The sequence below is a fragment of the Aulonocara stuartgranti genome (assembly GCF_965226115.1).
Source record: "Aulonocara stuartgranti genome assembly, chromosome: 12".
NCBI classification, from domain to species: domain Eukaryota; kingdom Metazoa; phylum Chordata; class Actinopteri; order Cichliformes; family Cichlidae; genus Aulonocara; species Aulonocara stuartgranti.
In genome coordinates this window covers 2,643,807-2,658,650 of record NC_138948.1, presented here as the reverse complement: position 1 = coordinate 2,658,650, position 14,844 = coordinate 2,643,807, and the positions used below count along the sequence as shown (strand labels likewise).

General features: G+C 39.1%; 1 protein-coding gene across 1 annotated transcript in view; it reads right to left on the bottom strand.

Moving 5' to 3' along the window:
- Positions 1 to 5,385, bottom strand: part of smarca2 (SWI/SNF related BAF chromatin remodeling complex subunit ATPase 2) — a 56,670-nt gene extending 51,285 nt beyond the window's left edge. Inside the window, exons 1-4 of the mRNA XM_082555155.1 lie at positions 5,259 to 5,385; positions 1,725 to 1,969; positions 975 to 1,104; positions 304 to 687 (exon numbers count right to left, since the gene is read on the bottom strand). Coding sequence (XP_082411281.1) covers positions 304 to 687; positions 975 to 1,104; positions 1,725 to 1,958 — 748 coding nt within the window. The 5' untranslated portion in view covers positions 1,959 to 1,969; positions 5,259 to 5,385. The remainder of the gene's footprint in view (positions 1 to 303; positions 688 to 974; positions 1,105 to 1,724; positions 1,970 to 5,258) is intronic.
- Between the last annotated feature and the right edge of the window lie 9,459 nt (positions 5,386 to 14,844).

Below are 14,844 nucleotides of genomic sequence, written 5' to 3'. Positions count from 1 at the left end.
AAAACTCTGTTCTCTGTCAGACAAAACAGGTTCAATATGAATGTTTCAATCTGGGCTCAGTGACAATTTCAAGCTTTTTACTCAATTTATTGACAGCAACGTAAACCCAAAACTAAACTATGTAATTAGATCAGTTTATATTTTGACTGAGGCATCTTTCTACACTACAGTCTCACATTAAGGTACAACAAAGAACCAAAAACAAAATCATAATTCTTCTTTATCTTTACTTGTTAATGTTCAAAGACTTTCACAACAAAGAAACTCACAAAATATTTGTACCAACATAAATCTGTATCGTACCTGGAGGCCTGTTGTAAGGACTGGCACTTGGTGCCTGTGGCTGCGGCTGTTGTTGTGGTTGCTGCTGCTGCTGTTGCATTGTGGGTAGGCTCCTTTTACCTTGAACAGCCAGCTGAAGGTTTTCCGGTAGCGGCTGCCCACGACCCAGAATCTTGTAGGCCAGAATCTGAGCTCTGAGCTGCTGCAGCTGTACTGGACTAAAAGCAGATGACCCCCTCACCTGCTGGCCCATGTTGGGCATGCCTCCTTGGGGATCCATTGACATCATAGGGCCTGACTGGGAAGGGGGCATATGTGGTGGTGTAGGTCCACCTCCGCCTCCTGACATGGGACTTGAAGCGTGCTCATGGACTCCCATTGGGGATGGGTGGGGAGACATGTACCCTTAAGTGGACAGAAAGGAGGTTTCACACATCAAAGCCTTGAAGAATTGGGTCACAACCTCGGGATCAGAGCAAAAGCCAATGAGTCTTAGAGGTTATTTAATCATTAACACACTAGAAAGAGGAAAATACACAGCTGGGTTGTTTATTTCCTTGCTGCTTCCTCCTTGTTTAATATTAACTCTTATATTTAGAAGATGTCTGAGAAACATTAACACCACAAGTGGATGATGAGGTTAAGTTAATAAACCAGGCTGCTTAGAGAGCTGAAGGACTTGGGTTTCAAACCTTGGCTGTGCTGGTCCATAGGACTCTGTGGAGGTCCCATGCCACTGTGGAGAGACCTCATCCCCACACCTTTCATGTGACCAAAGTGCATTGCCTCTGCCATTGACTTGTCATTCATCCCCTCCATGGGCTGAAAACGCAAAATATGTTTCAGATCTACACAAGTTAACTGCAAAAACACACTGTCCTGCCAGTTTAAGATTGAATTTAGGACACTGATGGTTCTAATCATATCAAAAATAAACATTAATAAGATAAGATAAAATAAGACAGCCTTTATTAGTTCCAAAGTTGGGATTATTACAGCAGCAAAATGAACTGCCTGCCTAAGCAGAAGTAACATCAGTAATTCTACTGCGAAACTGCCAAAATCTTTAAAAATTACCATAACAAAAAAATCTATTCCACCCTCCACTGCATGAACTCAAGAGTATAAAAAGATTATAAAAGTACTGCAAAAATTCACATTTATTATTTATGTCTGTATCAATTTATCAAACAACAGATATGTCGTATTCCCTCATTTAAGCTAATATATATTTATGTGATATATAAAAGGATAAATAAAGTATTTCATATCTTCCTAATGTTTCCTCCCTTCCTTGTTTTAGTTTGGTCGGTTTATTAGTGAGCATACTAAAAGGTTTAAAAAACTGAATCCATCAGAGTGATATAAATATCTACTTTAACAGTTTCCTTTAGCACTAATGACATCACGACATAGTTTGTAGTACTGTTTGCACGCTGTACCTTATGCATAGAGTACATGCTGTCCTGAGAGTAATCACTTTGTCCCTGGCCCTGCATGCCGTGAGGTGCATTGGGTGTTCCGGGTCCAGGGCTGGGGCCCATCATGCTGTGAACAGAGCTCGGTGAGGGATCTGGTCCAGGGCTGGGGCCCAAGATGGGCCCTGGGGACATACCCGCCCCAGGAGAAGGGCCAGGATGCGACATACCACCTGATGTCTCTGAGGGGCCGGACATCTACTGAATACCTGTGAAGGTAGCAGATAGGGGTGGGCGATATAAACGATATATGATAGAAACTATATAAATTTGGCCAACGATAGAGATTTTGACTATACCGCTCTATTGCGATAGCGCATGTTGATGATGTCATCAAGCTGCGCCTGTTTTGGTCGAAAGCATCGCAGCGGCTACAACCATTATCATCTGCAAATTATGCTGGGCGACAGTCATAGCAAAGAGATGAAGCACTTTTGAAATATGGGGAAAGCCAAAAACTGCGCTTCCTCCACTTCCGTAACATTGATTCATTAATGTTGAATTCTCTCGCAGCTGCTCTGTTCCCGTGTTGTTGCAGTATGTTAATAACTAACCTCGTATTGTGGATGAATAATCTCAGTTGTTCTCCTGACTGAAGTTTGGCCCGTGTACAGCATCCTGCTATGCGACTGTATTTGATCCTGACCACCAGAATCCGTCACGTTAACTTTTATCGAGCGGGAAAAAAAGTTGGCGTTCATCCTCCAGCTTCACTGTGCTAATGTTATGCTAACATAGCTGTGTCGCTAGCAATCACGTAGCACAACATTATATACCAGCTAGCCCAACTTCAGTAACCCTGCAAACGTCACTGCTGTTTAGTTTCCTGTCTTCATTTATGTTGGAAGTGACAGCAGAGCTGTACGTTTGAATTAGTTTCAGAAATCTCTGTCAGAACATGGTATGAAATGTTTAGGTGGAAACTAGCGAGCTAACTTCCTGCTAACTGTTAACTCCGTTAAATTTAATAAATTCTGTTTTCATGGATGCCTGGATGTTAAACTTAATTGTTACACCCGATAAAACAGCAACGCTGATGATTTTATTAAAGATTAAAGAATTCAGACCGTTTTTAACTCTCAGTGTTCGTTTGACTTTGGGACCTGAAGCAGACGGAGTTTTGGACTCAGATTACTCCGCGGAGCTCCTCACTATGGCAGCCGTAATGCTCTGACAATCCATCAAGCAGTGCGGCTTACCAAAGTTGTACTAAAACATTTTTTAACAGATTTCTGCAGCCGAAATCCGTTCCAGGTCAGTAAGCACAACCAGAATTCATACATAAGGAACACTCTCGATTTTTGAGAAAATTAAAGGATTTTAAGTCCTTATAGTGTGGAAAATACAGAAGAAAATGTATAACGTATATATCGCGATATATATCGTTACCGCACGTGCTTCAAATTATACCGCGATATGGATTTTAGGCCATATCGCCCAGCCCTAGTACCAGACAGCTAGAGGAGGAAAATAAGAACATGACTGATGTGATTTTAATTCTATGAAAACAAGATGAGGCACATACCATCCGAAAATGGATTTTAATATGTTAGCTGTTGTTTGTGAACAACGTCAATCATGTTTTTCAGTGATCAAAGAATGTCGGAAACAGCCACTGAGTTAATTCAATGCCTGTTTAACAGTTAAACCTGATTATGATTCCATATAATAAATAGTATGGGAATAGGACATTGGTGGTGATTAGAGTCTTGGGCATGTCAAACTGATTTAATTTCATTACTCGTATTTTTTGTGTAGTGCCTGGTAATCCTTCTCGACACCTTCGTGGACAGAAAGGCCTCAATCACTTTCACTGAAACAACATTTTTTAATCTCTCTGCATTGCAGTATAAAACCATGCATTCTGTAATGTTAGCATTTCATTTGGAAGAAAAGCAGTGATATTTGACATTTTTACTGTACTTCATATTCAACCATTTCCCCATAGTAGACCAATGCATGAAATTCTTGTATTTTTGCCAGTTGTATTATGGAGTCCTGTGACCACCAGGGAGCCCCAGGAGTGATTTGTATGGATGTGTGTGTGAAACAACATCTAATTCATCAATGAGAACATTTATTATGCAAACTGCAACAACACTGAAAACACAACAGAACATATGAAATATGAACAAATATGAACTGAAATACCCAGGCTTTGAATATGTGACGTATGTGTGTCTTTGAGAGAAAGTCCAGTTGATTAATGATTTATGAAAAATTAAAGACAGAAAAATGTATTTCTTTATGAGGATTTTATGGCAGATTGGGTGTGTATTATTCCTTATTTCTTATATCTTAAAATATTGTATTGTTACATAGTCTAGTCTTTTTGTTAATGTTACTGTACTGGAGCAACTGTAACCCACATAATTTCCCTAGGAATTAATAAAGTATGCTGATTATGATTATACATGTGCACTACACAAAAAATAATAATCCATTCAAATCAGACTTGTTGCTGATGTTTGACATGTCCGTATCCCCAATTCTATTCATTATACGGAAAATAATTCGTGTTGTGTGTGTGTGGGGGGGTAAAAACAAAATGCATTGGTTCAAATGTTTAAACCGGGATTTAAAGGGTTAAAATTCTGAAAATCATTTAACGCTTGCTCATTTTGAAAAAGGTTAAAGTTGGTGATTTATGAAAACACGCAGAAAAATTATTGCTGTATTTTATGGCAGATTTTGTGCGTGGACATTTTTGTCCACGAAGGTGTGGAAAGGGGTGCAAAATTTGAGGGCACAAGGGTTAAAGGCAAAGCTCTCCTGCACACAGAATAATAAAACCCGAGGCTGCGTGAAAGGATTCTTTTATATAGAAAGAATTAGCTGACGTGTGTCTGACGTTATGTTCTGCTTACAAGTGTCACTATGAGCCAGAAATTTCCAGGGTCTCAACAGCCATAGCATGATTGACTTATAGAGCTGCATAGTGACTGCAAAACGTATCTGCACCGTTAGAAAACACAGCGATGTCATAAACACCTATAAGAAAAACAAAAAACATGCATAACAATCAGCGCCACGTAGATAAACGCTGTTGGAGGACCAGCTGGCCTGTTTTCCGACCGTCCCTGTACAGTTACAGTAACGTTAGCTCGATCAACTGTAGAGCCCACTCTGATTGGATCATGGCTTCCCCAAAAAACTGGTGGCCATAACGGATATGCAGACAAAATCAAAGTTAAGATGAAAGTCGAGCACCTGACATGACCTAGTTAACATTTAAAGACGCACAATTTAACTTGTGTATCGCGTTTATAGACACGCGGTTTCACAAAAGCCCTAAATTCGGCCGTTTTTTCGCTGCCGCTTTGCTCGATCGTTGGGTAACTTAGCCATCTGCTAACGTCAGCTAGCATAGCCCGTTAGCTGGCTCTGGTTTCCATGTAGCGAACTGCGTCCGTGTTAGAAAGTTTGGACAGTTAGCAGTTCCTAACAGTAGTTACACCTCAGTATTCATCAAAACCGAACCACCGTTAGTCGTTTTACCTTTTCGCTGGATTGAAATTGCAGATAATTAGATGAAATTTTTATAATATTTCTTCAAAATATGACTGCTGTCCATAAGTTCACTCCCCCTCGGTGTTGTTTTGCTGTCATGTTTAAGTTGTTCTTGTGTCGCCATTACTGATTTGTCAATGTCACCGGAAGTCCCACCTACCGTAAACGGTGATAGGCTGAATCGCTGTCACTCTTGCAGTGTTGTTTCTGGGCGTGTGCCCGCTCTGTGACCAGTGCTGTAACTTTGAGAGCAGCACCCTGGACGAATATCCCGCTCATGTAAAAGTTTATTACAAACATGGTTTGTGTTGTAATAACGTATTTGATGCTGTCCATCTGTCAGTGCTCTTCTCCCTTCCTTTAGAAATGAATACTTAAAAACGTATACTTTGCTTTTATAATTGTGTTTAACATCAGAGTAATTAGCAATTAGTTATACAGACTGTACATATATGCACTGCACTGTGTGTATAATATGTATGTATGTAACGTATGTATGCCTTTATATGTTCTTAGTCACTACAGCAGGAAAATACAAGCTCACTTTTTTATTGTTTCAAGTTTTAATTCAAGTTTTATTCATATTTAACATTTAATACACGGAGCTTCAAAAGCATGCAGAAGCAAACTTTATGGACACAAGGCCTGATCCAACGTAGAATCCGTGGGATGGTGAGCTTTGGGCCAGTGGTGGGTCATTCAATTGTCTTTTAAAGGAAACTGTCTGAAAGGATCCTAATAAATGAGTAGTTTTTTCTTACTGTCAGTATTTCACAGTAAAATACCAATAAGAGTCCTTCATTTAATCACCATGTGGATAGTAGCAGATAAAATACTTTAATTGTATAGTGCTACATGAATATATGGTTAGAATTTGACTCGTAGTCTAAAAGTGGTCAGTAAGACTATAAAGGTACTATATGAGTGTGAGTAGATTATAGTTTAAATGTGAAGAAAGGGATGCAGAGGGGTGTCTGTAGAGGGGCACAGCATAAATTCCATTAATAATAATAAATCATATTATAATCTTAAGTAATTCAATTTCAAAGGTCAACACAAATATGCAAATGTTATGCTGAACACTCCATGTCATGGTGAGGCTCCTCTCTGCTGTATCTTCAGTAAGCTTTAAGTGTGATTATGCTTTTTTGCTTTGTATTCTAGCTGCTTGTATTTAATGAAAATATGCTATCAGTCTTAGCCTTGGCTATTCTTCCTCCATAAAACCATAAATACACATCTACATTAATGAAGATATAAACAAGCAACCTCTTTTCATGCAGATATCATTTACATTCATACAACAGAACATAAAAATTCTCCTGATAGCAAATAACAAATAACACACTTTTAGGGGATCCGTGAGGCGTAGCTAGTATATTAAAAGTGCAAAATATGGAAAAAGCATAAAAGCCAATAAACAGTAAGTTGACATTGTTAAACCTAAACTGAGATTAAACGTCTCAGCATGCATCATCTTGTGGCACTTGTACGTATTTCCTGCATCGCTGTGTGTTTGTCTTTCCACAATCAGACAAAACTGCTGCACTGAGTCAGCACAGCTCTCCTCTCCTTGAAGCATCGTCTTCTTTAAAATATATCAATTAAGTGATTAAATCAAATCTAACAACATGCAGATGTTGCACATTTCATCTCATAGAACTCTTTATGTTGTTAGTTACTTTTTGTAGTTTATTAAAAAAAAACCTTCTGCAGTTCATTTTTATTTACATAGTGTCAAATCACAACAACATTGCCTCTGTGGACTTTACATCCTGAGCTAAAAACTCCACAATATATGAGAGATCATGCCGCTGTCAGCTGTCAGTCACAGTCTGACTACATCTTAGCACAGTGTTTGCGCACTGTTGCTGTGGTAACATTAAAGCAGCTTAAGGAAAGCGCTCCTGCATGCAGTCTGTGGAGTCAACACTAGATGGAGACACTGACCAGCGGATGCCTCAGCGAGCCGGCCTCCTGCTTTGACACAAGCACCTGTGAAGAACCGCACGCCTGGGCTCTAAACAAACACGCCAAATCCAGAGTGATTGAGTACTGCAGCACACGTTTACATTTACCAACTTAGCAAGTCTGACGATAGCAGAGTTTAAAGGCAAGCCATGCAAATAATGCACAGCAAAGCAAAGCTCCATTTGCATCCTATTGATATCAGAAACTGTGTTTTGTTTTCATTATGAAAAGATAAAGCTGTTTTTACTGAACATTGTTTATTTAAACTCAGAGTATTACTCTTTTCTGCATAGTACAGTTCATAATTTGTCAGCATTTACATGAAGTGTATTTTATCCAAATGAATTAAAATAACGATCAATAACGATTACAGCCTATTTCAGCATGGTAATATATTCAAAATATTTCCTTGGGATCACTTCCAGGCTGACTCTTTCTACAAACTGGTGCTGTCAGGCTTTCAGAACCACTCAGGGAAGTAAATTATTTTAACGCCCTGGCTTTTTTTTTTTTTTAACACACCCAAAACCTTTTGGCCGTCTTCTGCTGACAGGAAGAAATGTGCATGTGCTTCACATTAGAAAGTTTATATTTCTCATTTTTTACAGTAGATAAAAAATAAGATCCACCAGATCCTACAAATATGCACAAACTCGTCTGTTTTACGGTTATTTTCAAATGTAATCAACAGGATTTGCAATAAAAATCAAATATTTAATGATTATTTTTCAAATTTCAGTCTTTTGAAAAAATAGTTTTATTTGATGTGAACTTTCTGTGCACGAGCAGTGACACTCTGATGACCTTCAAAGGTATTCAAAGGCCTGACCAGCCATCATTTGAATGGCCTGCACCCCACAGATCGATAAACAAAGCTGCTCACGACATTTTGTCCTAACTTCCCCTCCTTAACAATTCTGCCCTTTCTTACGTGTCCTTATAAAGGATGTGCACAGGGTTCCTGAATGTAAATCTTACCCAAATAAACAAACCTAATTAAGTCTGTGGTGAAAGCCACCACCCCCTTCAAATTCACCGAGCCAGGAAAGGGCTTGGCCGCAGTCATTTGTCAGTAAAAGGACTAGTGGTTGTGGCTTCCATTCACCTTGAAACCCTCCGTAAAAGGCTTCAGGGAATCACTGGCATGACAATTTATTCAAAGTCTAAAGGTTTTTAAATAAAGGGTCAAACAAAAGAACATTCAAGTAGAAATGCAAAGAAGGGCTCTTCAATTTTCTCTTCTTTGAAATATCCTATTTTGCTTTATTAGTCTCTTTAAAGGTTGAATGGGACTGAATAAAGAATACCACATGTGAGAGTTTTACTTTTTAAATACCAAATATTTCCAGCAGCAAAACACTTTTAGTCATTTTTGATAGTAAATAATTAGGTTTGAAAGGTGCTTCTGTTTCTGGTACCAATCAGCATAAAATACAGTTTCTGATTATTCTGAAAGATTATTATTGTTATTGTTATCTTTTTATGTTTTAATAAATGAGCTTTGGTTGGTCTTCAGACTGCAGAACTTTAAACTGGCGCCAACAGAAAATCGCATATACTCGAGTTTTGGCTTCTCTTCATTGGTTGCCAGAAAATTTTAGTTTGAATTTTTTGGGCCCTTCATGGTCTCAGCCCCAGTTTATCTCTGACATACTCAAACATCAGGTCTTCAGGTACGAGGCTGCTGCTGCTGGCCACATTTACTCAAGGCTGGAATTCACTCCCACTGTCTTCACGTCGTGCAGACTCCACTGAAACCAGCTGAAGACATTTTTATACATACAGGTTTTTCATTTAATTTAATTTGTTGTTTTATTCTATTGCTTTACATTGTTATATGTTTTATTTTTATCTCTTATTTTATACATTTTACTTACTAGCTGACTTAATAATAGTGGAATAAAATCAGTTCAATAGTTGATTAATTAATGATTAAAACATTTTAATATTAGATGTTTGCCTGGCAACTATATTTTAAATTTATCTTGTAAAAATAAATAGTCAGCAAACCATTTCCAGTGTTGCTCATTCACTCATTTATTTTATTTTCATTTAAATGTGGGCTGCTTTTAATTTGACTCATCTATACAGACAAAGCCTGCACAGCTCTACGAGGCTCATATACACCAGAAATACTTAGAGATGTCTCTTTCGATCAGCAACCCCTGATATAAAATATAAAACTGATTCCCATGGCCTTACAAAGGACGTTATTGGCCTCAGTGAAAATTCCAAATGAAAGGAAAAATAATTTGGATTGCAAATGCGAGCAATTTTTTTTAAAATTCCACATAAAACGTCTATACGCAAGATGACAAATGTGCTTAAAATAATATGCAGATAAAAGACGCCGTGTATGGTGGCTCTAATCCAAGCAGATCCCAACCTGAAGACAGCAAAGACGATACGGTGAAACAATAAAGAATTCATATAAACCACAAAATATATGACCTTAAATGTAGAACACACACACACACACACACACACACACACACACACACACACACACACACACACACACACACATATTTTATGAAATATCTTAACAAATAAACAAATAAATAATAGGTTTCAATCAAAGCTATTATTAATGTCTCCAGAATTAGAAAGTAGACAAAGACAAAAGTAAGTTATTAAAGTATTAAAGTTATTAGTACCAATTTCCTGTTGGCCGTCACATCAGCGGCTAACAGAATCAGAGGCTTGTGCACACACTGCGTCTCCACAGGTGCAAACAAAGCCTGTGTTATAATTAGTTTTACATGAGCCACATTTGGCAGCGAGCTGTTTGCTTTTTCTCTGTGTTATCTGAGAGTCCCATTTGAATAACCAATGCTTACATTGTGGTGTACTTGATTTATTTCTGAGCTGGATGATGGAATGGCTGTTTGAACAGCACAGACAGGCAGCACTGAAATAATAAAGCGGCCATGTTTGTTATGAGTAGATACCAGTAAATGTGCTTGTTTAGTGTGATACAGTTCACATTACATGTGTCACTGCTTGTTCTTTGTATTACAGTACATACAAATTATTATTGATATTAGCAGCTGGAAGTTCTTAAGTTTTCTCTTTTTACTTAAATCCTGTTATTTCCTTTTATCTCTTATTCATTTTTGACTTTTTATTTCTAGTTATAACCACGTTCATTTATTATTTAGAAGACACTGTTAAGCCAGAGGATAACACACTGTGAACTGATTCCCAGACCTTGTTGAGATCTTGTTGACTGCCTGTTCAGTCTGATGTCATTTGCCTTTTTTGGTTTCAAGATTCTTCATTTCTCAAAAGCAAAGAGAAAAAACAAACTGATTCAAATCGAACACAGTGATCAGTGTGGCTGCTCTCCCAGGTGTTACCACTGCAGTGACATATGAAGATGGGCGTAACTACCCATCAGCATCATAATAAGTAATAAGTGTGAGGGGGGTCAGAGGTGATGCTGCACACTCACAGGCACCAACATTTGAAAAGTTCTTTTTTCTTTTTCAGTATGAATTAAAATGTGTGACTGAGCCTAAAAACTCAGAGTTCACAGGTCAGGGTTGAGGGTCACTGCCCATAGACTTCTATTGGACTGCAGGTCTCTTTACCTCCTGCTGGGCATTAACAAAAATGCATCTTTGTGGCTCTTCCACGCTGTCCTCACTTTTCAGACGTGGACGCTGCATCCATCTTTTACAGGTTTATTTGACAGTAAAGCAGATTTAGAAGTTACCAATGAGCTAAACATCTAGTTGACATATAAACATTATATACAATGTTTGATATTTAAAAAAAACATAAACATAAAGCACTGATATAACTTTGAATGTATATAATAAACTAAATACCAGCAAAGCTTTGGCTGCGTAGTGAAATAAGGGCCTGTTGACTGCAATGTGTGTTTGAGCAGTTTCAGAGAGAAGTCAGGGACATGCAGCAACTGCACATGCTCAGTAGGCAGACACAAGCGTCATCACATGACAGGAAAAACAGTGTCTCGATCCCTGGATTCTAATTGGCTGGTGCACAAATGAAGAAGTTCTCAGGTGGCATTAAAGAACATCAGCTAATTAGGCGTCATGTTGTTTTATGTTTAACGTTGAGAGCCCACACGTTCACGGCACATTGGTGGACTTATTATTGGCATGTCTGTGCATTTGTGACAGGTTGAGTGTGTTTAGGACGTCGGTCATCATTAAGTTATGCTCAGCTGTGTTGCTGTTGTAGTTTTGTCACATTATCATCGCGACAATAACAGAAGTGTCTTCATGTGCTGATCACATTATTTTTCCATGGAACGATGATCTTCTGATTTTGGTGAGTTTGTGTGTTTTTAAGACACAACGGCACAAAATCAACTCTGCAAAGATGTGTTGTATTTTTTCAGCATAATGAAATATTTCTTGAATACAATAAGCTTATATATAATATATAAATGCGTATTTTGCATATAGGAGCAGACATCTCCTTTTGTACAACCTATGCTTATTGGACGTCGCCTACTTTCAGTTGTTCTGATTTAAAGTTGCATCCACAGTTCTCCAATCATCAGGTCGCTCTCATCATCGCAGCCATGTGACCGTGTCAGGTTACGAATATTTGACCTGCATCTGTTTTCCATCCTTCCTCATTGGTTTTAAAATTTCACGTACAGTGGATGTTCACAGACTGCTGGAAAACGCAGGTGTTCAGCGACTGACTCGGATATCAGGGGTGTCCAGCTCAGCCTAATATTATCTGTTGTAAATAATTTTCCTAAACGTGTCCAGCTGCAGGTCTGTGCTTTATCCCCGACCCTCTGACCATGTTTGTTGTTGCTCTCTTCGAGCGGGTCTCATGAAAGGGGAACTTGGAGAGATTTACGTGCAGGTGACCGTGCCCTCCTCCTTCACCGCAACCTCAGCTTCTGCCTGTCGGTGCTCAATTTGTGAGAGCTGCCTTTGAGTGCTCTCAGGGGACCGGCGTCTGGTCCGGAGCAACGGCCCTGAGATCTTTTTCCAAGATGGTGCAGGGGCCATGCAGGAGGCTGAGAAGAGAGGAAACGCTGTCAGAGGAAGCCCCTTTGTAGTTGCCTTTGTTGCAGGTGCTCTGCCATTCATTGTTAAAGCACGCTGTTTAATATTACAGCCTGCCAGACATCTGGTGGCCTGGGCCGGACAAAGCAGCAGCACGATGATAACCCTGCTAATATCTTTGGACAGATTACACACGAGCACAGATGTTGATGTCTAATCAGTCAGTGCACGGGCAACTGTTGAAACGTCAACTTTACTCGGCGCTTCTGCATAATCAAATCCTCCAAATGAAACCTGAAAATGCACTCTGAGGACGGACCAGTACTTTCTAATCATGCATCTTCACCCGAGTGTTTTCAATAAAAAACAAACAGCTCTGCATCTGGAAATGCTGCTGTATGAAATAGTATTATTGGCTCATTCTAAAAAATAAAATAAATGAAGGACTATAAATAACTGGAAAGTTTGAGCCCTGACAGTTTAAACACTTCCTGTCACTCGCACTTCCTGGAAAGATCTGTCCCTACCTGGATTTCAAGGGTGTTACTGCAAAGGAACGTTAGCCTGAAGCCTGTGGAAGATAAAAGCAGATGATCAAGGGTTGAGAACAGCACAATAAACATGGCAGACATAGGTTTAAAACCCAAAATGTTCATTTAAGTGTCCTCACTGACGTAAGGTCTGTAGGACAGCATCTCACTGCTTTTCTTTTTGCACCCAGCTGAAAAAAACAATCATTATCCTGACAATTCACTCTGACCCTAAAAGTATACAGTTGCATAGGAAAACCAGGAAAGCTGTAGGGGAAATGCAGGAATATAATCCACAAAATTTAGTTAAAAAAACATAAATGAAAAACGTTTCCTGTAACGTTTTAAAGTCCAAATAGACCAGAAACAGCTCCTGATCCACGCCTGTTAATGGCACCTGTAATTGAGTTGTGTCCTCTTCTTTCACCACGAGCTGCAATTGGATCAAACGGATCAAACGGGGCAGAATGGTTAGTTTGGCTCATTTTACCCAAATGTGTTTCCAGGCCTTTCAAGTTGTAGCTGAAGCTACAAAGCCAGCATGTGTTTTAAACTTGTCACAGTGAATGAAGTCAGCCCTGAATACCTGCCCACCATCAGCGCACGGCAAGCATCTGCGAGCTGTTAAGACCACTTCATCTTAACCACATGCACAGACGGGCTGAGCGGTGCTGTTCAGGAAGACATATGTGTTTGTTTTGTGGTTCCTCTGAGGAATGACGTGCTCTGTTTGTTTTCACTCACACAGGTTAGTGTGAATATTCTAAATAAAATCCTTTTTTATTCCTAAAATACTAGTACTGCAGAAACCTGCGCTAAATGTATGAAGTCTAAACGATGTCTGATTGTTTGGTTATTCTTTCCACTTCTGTACCATCAAGAATAAGACGTCACACAGCTTAAACACTATTGTAAGGAGCATAGATTCCTCTGATATGATGATCTCGGGCACACAGCTCCGGCTCTGAACATATAAATCACACCTTGTGTTTGCAAGGGGCAGCCAATGAGAAGAACCTTTGTCTAAAGGGAGGAGAAAGGGGCTTAAACAGGCTTGTTGCAGACAGCAAACAAATGTTGGCAGCACAAAGGCAGATAAATGACTGTGTTGAACTTTGGATGAGGCAAAGTTACTCTAGTAAAAACTACATATTAAATTATCAGGTCAGCTGTAAGATTTAAGATCACGGTGTTGTTGTGCTCTTCTTTCTATCTGAAGGCTTTTGATTTGTGATTTCTTTAGATCCGTCCAAACGTCTGCACTGCCTACTTTTGAAGCCTCGTTCTCATCACGGGACTCTTAACCTCCATCCTTTTGTTTAGTTATACTCTTTGGTCCTTGGATTTCTTAACAGACATTATACAAAGTTATTATTACTATTACTGACCTTTTTTCTTTTCTTTAGCAAAGACCAGTCTGTCCCAGTGGGATAGAAAGTTTACAATGAGCGCACAAAGGTGTGACTCAGTGTGTATGTGTTTGTGGAGATCCTGGTTTAGCATTTTTACTTTATTTTAAACATTTTCTCATTTTGTAAATAATTTCTTTGTTATTATTATTATTACGCTTATTACAAGCTTTATTTATTTATGGCATTAACACAGCACCCCCCCCCCCCCCCCCCCCCCCCCATAACTGGTGCTCTTTCCTCTCTGTGGTCTCTCACTTTGTGTTCATGAGGCTGCATAGTTTATATGTTCCTTCCTGTTGAGTCACAGTCTGGTCCTATTGAAGGTGCTTTTTGTCTTTAAAGGGAGTTTTTCCTCCCCACTGTTGCCATGTGCTTTGAACATTAGGGAAATGTTGTATATCACCCTGTGAAAAAGCGTTGCCCCGTTCCTGACTTCCTGGTGTTTTGCATATTTGTCACACTTACACTTGTTACTTGTTTCACATCATCAAACACATTTAATATTAGACAAAAATAACCCAGTAAATACAAAATGCAGCTGTGATGTCATTGACCAAGGCAGAAAAGTTATACAAAGTTTCCTGGTCCTGCACTCAAAACAAGGAAATTGGGTTGTTGTCACATTTACAAAAGTCTAACTTGTAACTTGAACAAAATAATT